We start from the raw sequence: 11,054 nt of genomic DNA on the forward strand, positions 1-11,054 counted from the left end.
TACATAATAAGGTTGGTGAAAAGCTGATGTAAATATAATATTTTATATTGTTATATTTCTGTATTTAATTTTTGCTAACATTCAATTTTTCCTATTTCAATAATGCTATATAGAATTATATCTGCCAATTTATGATGAGATTGCTTGCTTATAATATTTCATTTTTGTTGGTAGCTTTGAAGCATATTGCACACTTGTTATCTAGCACATTATTAAGTATTACTCTTTTTAGAAAGAATATGCAGACAAATTCTTAAGCTAATGACTTTAGCTGAACATTTTTTTGTTGGTTACAGGACAATTGCAATGGCAAAAACATTGACGATGCAATTCATTGTTCGGTTCTCCCACCTTACGGTACAGGTTCCTGAAAACACACAAGAAAAGAACTTTAAAGTATCAGCAAAACACCACAATTACAAAGGGTAGAGGCATATGCACACAAATTTTTCATAGATTTTAATATCATTTATTTCTTTCAACCTGTTTTATCTTCATATTTTATACTGGTCTAAATCATACTTGTGACTAAGTACAAAGCAATTATGTTGACAGACAATTTTCAGACTTTAATTAAAGCTAAATAAACAGTTGATAAGAAGTACTATCTGACTTTGCTGAAAGTTTGATTCTGTGTGAATTGGCTTAAGGTCTCTTACCATCAGATGTAGTATCCCAAAAACATGAGCTGGCTGTGTGAAAGCCATATGCACTCCTCTGGACCACTGCACAGGTCACTACAAATAAAGTCACAGGATGAGCACACAGACAAAGGGAAAGAGCCAGGAAAGCTCTAAAAGCTGAATAAAAAACAGAACAACATAGCCAGTGAACTGGAAAAAAAATTTCTCATCTTGATTTTCGACCATCACCATCTTACTCCAACTGGATTCAGTCAGCTTGTGGACCACTGCCATAGTTACTGGGGATTGTATTAAAGGAAAATTTTTAGTTAAACTGTACTTTGTGCTACTGGCAGAATTCAAACACAGAAATGTAGGAAATACTTCTTTTTACAGTGTGTGTGTGTAACCTCACAGAGGCATGGAGTTACTGGAAGGAAGACAATTGTATTGTGGGGCTCTCAGTGGAAAGAAAACTGAGGCAAATTCAAAGGTTGAAGCAACTGAGAGCAAGTAACTTAAAGTGCTTTTGCATAGTGAAAGATCTCCAACTTTTAGGTACTATTATGTATTACCTTTAAATGAATAAGTTAGAAATCCTTCATATCCTATCACTCTATGCCTTCAGTGCCTATCATTTATATACATTCTCAAAATTCATAGAATTCCCCAAAGACAAAGGTATGCACTTGTGAAGGACAACACTGGTACTTACCAATGTATTTATAGGCTTTCCCCAACTTAACCAAATGACTCAGGGATTGTTCCACTATGCTTGCAGTCCATTGGTTGATGTTATTGTGATTGTAGTCCTCACCTCCTAAGACCCCATCTATACACTAAAAGGACAGAGGACAGCAAACAAACACATTTTATATAAATTGCATAAAATTTATACAAGGCATAAAATACACATGTAAGATATATAGTAAACAATTATTATGCACTATCTCTAATTGCTAAAGATATTCAAAGCATTCCCGCATGTATTATCTCACTCTAGGAAATACTGTGGGTCATATAAAGATAAATATGCCAAGGCCTTTGTGGTAAAGAAGTTAATCTGGCAGAGACACTAATAAAAGACTTATAATATCACTAGAAAGACTAATCATAGGTGATAAGTTTATGATAATGTCATAAAGCATTACAGGGCAGGGAGGAGATTGAAAGAGGTAGTACCAATTGGTTAAAGAACAGTTTTGTAAGAGCTGAGATTTAAACTAGGGCGAAGAGGCTAGAAACAAAGAATGGGACTAACTTAAAAACACAATTCTCATGTACAATTATTAAATTTTCATTCACAATATATAATTCCTTAGCTATAAAACAACTAGTACAACTTCCAATGAAAGTAAATAAAGATGCTCTGGAAAGAGAAAGTCAAATGATTTCCCATGGTGCTTACTTGCATCTTCTGACATCTGGTCAAGAGTACTGGCTTTGGTATCGTGATCCTTGGTTTTAAGGCCAGGCCCACTCCTACCCAATGTGTGACCTTTAGTGAGTTACTTACCATCTTCACATCCCTATTTTCCTAAACCTTGCAGGAAGGATACCAGCATCATCTTAACGGGTTGTTGAGAGGATGAAATGAGATCATGAATGCCAAGTGCCCAAACACAGTGACTGACACAAAGTACATAAATAGCTATTATAATCATTATCATTATTACTGCCATTGTTTTATATTCAAGTGACAGAACCTGGAAAATAAAGAACTCATTCGATTTTAGAATTAGAATATAACACACACACACACACACACACACACACACACACACACACACACTCACACACACACACTTTCAAATGGATTATAGTAAAAATGTATAGTATAAAGTTGCTAATTAATATAGAATCTATGCTGAATAATATAAATCTTTACTAATAGTATAAAGAGAAATTGAATAATTTAGAGGAATTGAAGAAAGTAATGTAGCTCAAATTATTTTTCTAGAAATTTCAATGGCATGATAGAGTAAGAGGGGCAGTAGCCTAAGGTTCAGGAGACCAGGATTTTAATTCTGGCTTTACCATTACCAAGCTCATGACCTTTGGACAAACCTTTGCCTGTTTCATAAAATGCTTTATTTAATAAGAGAGTAAAATTACTAATTTTTCTTTTAGGTTATCTAATGGTACTCTCTAATATTTGCTCCAACCAAAAAGAAAACACCACGGGAATGTGGGTTAATAGCTTTGCTAAACACTATTAATAAATAATTAGCCTAATTACTATGAATCAGGAGACCCAAGAGATAATGAGAGCCCTTAAACATTTCTGTATCTCCAGGGCCAAACTCAAAACCCAGGTACATAGCAGGTACTCAATAAATGTTTTGTTGTTGGAGTGGTGTTATTTTTTATATACAATTGGGGCATCCTAAGTCAAAGTTAATTTAGAATAAGCTTCAAGTGAATTTCACTTGTAACTCAAATTTTTGAAGACTTTTTGGGATTTCTAGTATAATAAATAAATTATACACACATTACCAATAAATGTGAATTCAGCAGGAAAAATATATTAGCAAGGAGGGGGTAGGAGCACGAAATCAAAGGGAAAAAAAGATAAGCAAAAGATGAAAACATAAATAAGTGCTGAAATTGTGTAATTATCTAGAAAGTGCTAAAATGTCTTAATATAGTGCTTACTCTCAAGCCTTTCTAGTGCCTCAATGAAAATGCTTCAATGGCAGAAAACAGCACATGGGAAGAAATGTAGAGGAAAGAACAGAAACATGTGGCTCAGAGTAGATAGTAGTAAACCTGAAATTTCTTTTAAGTCACATTTTTCATAAAAATTCAAGTGAATTTCTCTTTTGACTCTATAATGTATCCATTTGTTTAAAATGCTTTGAGTTATATTAGTTATTAGTTATTTGTTAACTCTTTCTTACAAGTATTTAAGTAAATTTCCTGCTCTAAAATGCATCCAGTGGCTTCTAGCACTACCTCCTCAGTGCCAAGTATGTACAGTCTAGCTTAAACAACATGGTATTTTTTATATAAAAGAATGAACCCAGGGGCATTTCTACCTTCGAGCTACACCTCCAGTCCTATTTTATATTTTATTTTGAAGCTAGGTCTCACTAAATTACTGATAGCCTCACTATGTTGCTGAGGCTATCCTCAAACCTACAATCCTCCTGTCTCAGCCTTGTAAGTACAGGGATTGCAGATGTGTGGCACCATGCCTAGCTAGCATGGCTCTGTTAATTTTATAAAGCACCAAAGTAACACACAAATAGCTCCTTCCTTACTCTTTCTTACCCCAACCCCATTCCATTCCCCAGAGGAAATTTCCTTCAATGTACACTTGTTTCTTCTAAGGGTTACTTATGTATCTCCAACTAGCATTTATATCACTGTTTCTTTTTTTCTTTTTCTTTTTTTCAGGGCACTGTGGATAGAATCCAGAGGCATTCTAGCTCCAGGCTACACCCCCAGCTCTATTTTTTATTCTTTATTCTTTATTTTGAAACAGGGTCTCACTAAGTAGTAGCTGAGGCTGTTCTCAAACCAGATCTTCATGTCTCAGCCTCCTGAATGCTGGGATTACAAGCATGCACCACCACAACTGGCTCACTGTTTCTTGATTTATGAATTATAGACAACATCCATATGAGCTCCCGCTATGATAGATGAAAATTCAGTTTCCTAGGGCCACCTGCCTCCTTCTTCCCACCCCTCCTTCTCAAGAGAATAAATTCACTAGTAAATGTATTATATTTACACTGTTAAGAATATATTTTTTCACTCCAGTATCTTGCACATAGAGAATTTTTCCTTAACATTCTTGACCTCAAATCTCAAACAGATTGGACTTGGATTTCCATTTCTCCTTTCTTTACTCAGAGCAATAAAAAACGTCAGCTTATATTTCCTCTTTTGACTCAAACTTTTGTTTGGAGGCTTCTCCCAAGGTCTGAACCAACCAGGAATTCATACAACAATCTGTAATTATCAACCTAAGTTTTGTTCATAATAAAGGTGGCATTTTATTTTCTTTCTAATGACTTTTTGTCTTTTTATCTGGTTCAAAACAGGCAAATAAGGAAGAAGGTACTAATTAAAAGGACCCCCGCCAAAGTCCCCACATCCTTTCTTTATTTTCAATTGTCTGACAAAAGATGGTCTCTCTTCATTTTCCCTTTTGAAAAAAAATATTATCACTTCTTCCCTTTACATTATCTCCACCTCCAAATTTCCCTTATTTGTGCTTTTAAATCTGCAATGTCCTGAAAACATTTGCATTCCATTTTTAACAATTAAATATTTCTGGGCTATACAGTTCTAATACATAATTCTGAATTTTTAAAGTATGGCAGAATTTTCAGGCCCTGCCCAGCATTCTCAGACATTGAGTACATCCTTGTTGTACAAGGCCAGACCTGCATGAGCTCTGCATGAGCTGGTGCCAAAGAGCACTAAAGGCAGGCGAGGCACTGTCTCAGGATGCACTGAGATGAACAATGCCCAGAGGGTGGAGCCGATCCAGCCCACACTTAACTCAGTCAGGGCATGCTAAGACAGAAGGACTAACAGCCATACCTGCAATTCCAGCCTGCCTTCTGAGCAAGCTCAGGCTTTCCGCCCCACAGGACTTGGCAGAGGTAAAGATGATTCAGGACTATTAAAGTATGTGTTAAGAACCTTACTTGCAGTAAAGTCTATATTGATACCACTAGAATAATGTAAGTTCCTCTGTCAGAATTGATCCTCAAAGAGAACTTTTTTTTTGCCTAACAAGGACCAGATACCATGTTTCAAATGGTTTTCTGAAGATTTTGGTTTACCATTAGACCAATGTCTAAAACATGCTAAGTGATTACTTTTTCTATTATATTGGGCTAAAGCACGCATCTAGTGGCCAAGGGCAGATCTTTCTAGGGTGTTTTACCTAGTTGATATCATGTACATATTAATTATACATATAATTTACATTAAAATGTGTATACATATATTCACACATACTTTTATTGCATCAACATTTGAGAGAATGGTTGGTCTTCTGGGAAAAAAAAAACTCTTTTATTCAAAGCACAGGTATCAATTTTAGAAAACAGCAAACTTTTTCTAGACTAAAACAGTTCTAAAGCATCTTTTTCAGAGGAAGCCCAAAGATGCTGGACAGAATGGAACAGAAAATAGAAGCACCCCTATAAAGAGTTAAGTTTAAAAAGTGGTTTTTCTGTTTTTTTTTTTGTTTGTTTTTTGTTTTTTGTTTTTTGTTTTGTTTTTTTTTTTGCAGGTCTGGGGATGGAACCCAGAGGCATTCTACCTCGGAGCTACACCTCCTGCCCTATTTTTTATTCTTTATTTTGAAACCGGGTCTCACTGAGTTGCAGAGGGCCTCACTAAGTAGCTGAGGCTGTCTGCAAACCATGATCCTCCTGTCTCAGCCTCCCACTGCAAGCATGCGCTACCACGCCTGGCTAAAAAAATGTTTAAAATAATGTTTTAACAGTAAAGATTATGATTTTATACTGAATGTCAAAACATTTTTTTAAAACTCCCATAAATGTGGCAAGATTTAAGATGAACCACATGTATAACTCACCTCTTTGACAATATTATGAACTTCATCAGCATTAAAGCCAACCTAAAGGAAAAACACAAGATAATACTGCTTTTAACACAGAGTTCCTTTTATTTGTAGATAGGATAATAATCAGAATAATCTTGCCTGGCCAAGACAGTTGGTAGTGGTAAGAGACTGTAAAGATAAAGGACATCTGGTCTACCGAGGCTGCTAATTCAACCCCAACACTTAAAAATACAGAATGCTCACGTGTGGTGACTCACACCTGTAATCACAGTACGTGGAAAGCTGAGACAATGAGGACTACAGGTTTGGACCCAGTCTTAACAATTTAGCAATACCTTGTTTCAAATTTAAAAAAAAATTAAAAGGGCTGGGGGGGCGGTTATAGCTTGGAGGTAGAATACCTCTGCCTGAGTTCAATCTCCAGTAAAAAACAAAACAAGCCCCCAAACCAAAAAGCAGTGTGTTTTCCCTCCCTCCCTGGAAATTCTGATCCATCTGCTTAGGGGAAAGCCTGGACAACTACATGTTTTGAAAAGTGCTTTGTAGCTGAGTGTGGTGGTACATGCTTGTAATCCCAGAATTTGGGAGGCTGAGACAGGAAGATTGTGGTTTGTGGACAGCTTCAGCTACTTAGTGAAGCTTTTTGCAACTCAGTGAGATCCTGTTTCAAAATAATAAAAAATAAGGCTGGGAGTGGAGCTCAGTGGTAGTATGCCCCTGGATTCCATCCCCAGTACTGCAAAAAAGAAGTACTTTGCATTAGACATTCTGATGAACATTTCTGCCCTTAAATTTATAATTTTTTGAAGGGCAGAAATGTAAATAAGACAATAAATTTCAGGAAATAAGCAGGTATTGGGTATATTGACATATGTGACATCAGTGTACAAGAAATAGTTTCAGCTATGTGAAAGAATGAATAGGTCCATAGAAAGAAAATGCTTAATTGGTTATTTTCAGTTTTGTTTTTATGTTAAGAAAAAAGTGGCTTTTCTGAATTAAAAATTATAACAATATTTGATCATTCAAAATTAATATCAATTTAATACAACAAATCGTTTTGGCAACTTAGTCTTTCCTTTGGAGTAGCTTGCTAGAATACTAGATTAACAGCAACTATCAATGACATCCATGTGTCCTGAGGTACAGAACTAGGTTAAGTGATGAGACTGAAATTTAAACCAAGAAACTTCAGTTAATACAAGAATTGTTTCCATGGAGACATTAGGTGCTTTATGACATCAGCATTTTGTAAATAGCCACTGCATAACTTAGTTACTTTAAACAAGTAAATTCTAAAATTATGATTTTGAGTATAAATTTTAAAAGGTTTCAACTCATTTAGTTGCCCTACACAACTCTCCAACAACAAAGGATAAAACCCTGAAAATATTATAAAAAGGTCTTATTTACATTTCTACCCTTCTAAAAATTATAAATTTAACCTTAAAATCTCATCTTTATCTACTGTCCAAAGCACCCTAAGAATCGAAGGATGCCAATTTCACCTTAATTTTGAAAGTTGCTAAGAATCTGGACATACTTTGTGGTCTTGGCAACACTTTTTATAAATTTTTCTTTTAAAATATATGTATTTAGGAAGTACAGTATGAAGAAAACCCCTATGGCCTTGTTGGAAGATATGCCAGAGGGGAGCAAACTATGTGATGCCTTGTGCCTCAAGACATTATTTCTAAAATGAGAATACTTTACCATTGACCTGTAGTTTTAGCTCCTGTAGAAGTTCATATCCTAAAGGTTCCCATTGAACCAGAAGCCCCTTTTAAGGATCTACGAATGAATTATTTTATACTGTATCTTCAACATATACTATTTTTATTTTCCTGCACTTTTCATTACCACTGGACAGAAGACATCTCTACTCTGCCCTTGCCAGCTGTCACAAGGTATGCTACGACCCAACAGGCCTCATCTTCCCAGTGGTTACTGTGAAGCAAATGCTGAGGCCATATAGTCAGAGGCCTGCGTTCAAATCGAGCATGCTGGCAGTTTTCTCTTGGGGCACGCCACTTAGTCTCCTTGAATAGTCCCTATCAGTAACTGGAAGATAGTAACTGACATCATGGGTTTTGGTAAGGCTTAGGGAAGCCTTTGGTAAGTCTAGAAGCAAGGGCTCCTAATACAAAAAACACCTCCTCCCAGTCCACCCAGGAGAGAGTTCCCAGGAGCAAGAGGGAGCGGCTGTGCCACCAGGGCCTGAGGCACCTGCTCCTGGGGACAGGGAAGGGTGGAGGAAACAACAGGAAGACCAGTTTCCAAGCCACGCCCTGAAGACAGGCGGCGCAGGCCACCTAAGCCCACCCTACACACCCTAAATCTGTCATTTTTACATCCCCGCTGCGACTCCACCGCTTGACCCAAGCGCTTCTGGTGGCTACCCTAGCCACCAGGACTACCCTCCGGACTTCGGGGGCGGGATGGCGGGGTGGGGGCGGGGAACGGGATGGGGACTGGCGGGCGGATCCCCGGCCAGCGGAGAGGACTCGGCCTCAGCGGACACCGCATCCCGACTCTCCCAGCCGCCCTTCTCTGCAAGACCACCCGACAGGGATCCGGCACCCAGGCGGGCGGGGCCGGGGGCGCTGCTTGGCGCGCCCGAGGGGCGGTACCTCGTCGCAGTGGCGATGGTACTCCTCCATGGTGGCGAAGACTCCCTGGGGGCGGAGCGACGCGTGGGTGGAACTCCGCAGCCGCGCACTGGCCTCTTGGGAGGCCCCGCCCCGTTTATGACCTGAGTCCTTTGCCCCGCGCAGGCCCCGCCTTTGTGCCACACTGGTGCCACCTTCTTGGGGACAAGAAGCTGCTAGGAATGACGAGAGGCCTCTGGCCGAGGGAGGGGGCCCCTGGGAGTACACCTCAGGCCTGTCGCCTCTTTCTTGCTGCCAGCGTCTGACCTCTTTGGAAATAGGAACTGATGTTAAAGAGCTTGGAGCGGTGCCCTTGTGGATCACACAGGATGACCTAGTGTCAGATGTCCTGGACTCCGCCCAATTGGTTTAGTTCTCACTGCTGTGCTTATTTGCACCCAATTTGCTAATTCATCATTGTCCAGCAAATACGCTTAGCTCATTCAATTATAAACAAGCATTTTTTATTTGTTCACTTGCTAGCAGTTACTTGGAAAATTAACCCTTCCACAATGCTTCAGTTTTCCCATCTGAAAACATAATCATAACTATTTCACAGCTGTTAATAAAGATCAAATGAGATGCCACATGCAAAACTAAAGTCTGTAGGTCTGTGGCCCTCTTTCTTCAAGATTATGTATGAATAAATACAAGCATGACTTATGAGAAAGAAGGGGCAAATATTTCAAATTAAATTGTAAACCTAGCAGAAGCACAGTGGCCACATTTATAGAAAATGTATAAGTTTTAGGTATTTCCTCAAAAATCTTACTCCTTAATGTTTGATTTCTTCTTTTTTCAAAATGAAATTGAGGTACAGAAAATTTAGGTAACTCGCCTACCAGCAAATGGTAGAAGAGGGACATAAATTCAAATTCTGTAGTTTAATAACAGAGCCCAGGTTTTCACCACTGTAAAAATTTCCTGATGTGCTATGACAAATTTCCACAAATTTAGTGCCTTAAAGCTGCACAAACTATTGTCCTAGAGATCTGGAGGTCAGAAGTCTAAAATGAATCCATAGGGCTGTGTTCCTTCAGAGGCTCTAGGGGAGACTTTCCTTGGTATTTCCAGAATCTAGAGAATGCTTGCATTCTTTGGCTCATGCTCACTTCCTACAACTTCAAAGCCAGAAGCATCTTCTCTCCTCTGTGTCTGACTCATAATCACATCTGTAAAATGCTTTTTGCCATATAAGGTAACACATTCAAGGGTTCTGGGAATACAAATTGGACATCTTTTTTCGGGGGGGGTATTCAGCCTATCACAACTACTTTTCTCTTTTGTTCCCCAGAATAAAAGTTGGAAGGTTCATTAATATTCTAGTACAACTCTCTTATTTTTTCAAATAAAACAGGAGCTGAGAAAGGTGACGTTACTTGTAAAGGGCACAGAGGCATTAACTAGAACCTTGGGGCTTCTGAATCTCAAATCCTTTCATCTTCCTGCTCTTGTTTTATGAATTTAGACAGAACCAAATAAGACTGTTTACTTGAAAATATGCAGTTGTTACTGATTCTACTAACTGGTAGGTCATGCAGAGTTACTGCAGAAGAGTTGTGAATGCAATTCATAGGGAAAGCATATCATCTTTCAAGGTATTTTTAAACCAAGGTTATTATCTATGAGCAATTACAGCATTCTGTTTATGAGGGAACTTAGTAATGGCTTTGTGAACACCAACCTTACTTCCCTAAGGAACTGTTTCTATAACTAGGTGGGTCAAACCCTGAAGTTAGCTAATCTAAAATCTGCAAGAACCATACTATCACATCTCAAGTCTGTGCTATTTTGTAACTCATGATAAGTATAAAGTGAATTGATGTAATGTTTTCCCAGTTATCATCCTTGTGTAATAAACTACATCAGAAATGAGCAGCTAGCTGGGCCTATAATCCCAGTACTTGGAAGGCTGAGACAAGACGATCACAGATTTTCAGCCATCCTCAATAACTTAATGAAACCCTCTACAACTTAGTGAGACCCTGTTTCCAAATAAAAAATAGGTCTGGGGTGTAACTCAGAGTTTTTAAAATACCCTTAAGTTCAATCCCCCAGTCCCCTCCCCACAAAAAAGAAATGAGCAGTTAATATATTATATTATATTATATTATATTATATTATATTATATTATATTCAGAGATTCTTTTGGTTAGAAATTTGGGCAAGGCCCAGCAATGATAACTTATCTCTCATCCATGATATCTGGAGCCTCTGCTGGAAAGACTCAGA

The 11,054-nt window shown here is 38.1% G+C and overlaps 1 protein-coding gene across 1 annotated transcript; it reads right to left on the reverse strand.

Moving 5' to 3' along the window:
- Positions 1 to 290: 290 nt before the first annotated feature.
- Positions 291 to 8,834, reverse strand: DYNLT3 (dynein light chain Tctex-type 3; the record flags this gene model as incomplete). The annotated part of the gene is made up of 5 exons (XM_080719608.1): positions 291 to 367; positions 660 to 737; positions 1,339 to 1,462; positions 6,187 to 6,228; positions 8,805 to 8,834. 5 exons carry the CDS (start codon positions 8,832 to 8,834, stop codon positions 291 to 293), a joined length of 351 nt encoding a protein of 116 aa, XP_080575734.1.
- Positions 8,835 to 11,054: the final 2,220 nt, after the last annotated feature.

The sequence above is a fragment of the Muscardinus avellanarius genome, assembly GCF_963383645.1.
Source record: "Muscardinus avellanarius genome assembly, chromosome: X".
NCBI lineage: Eukaryota > Metazoa > Chordata > Mammalia > Rodentia > Gliridae > Muscardinus > Muscardinus avellanarius.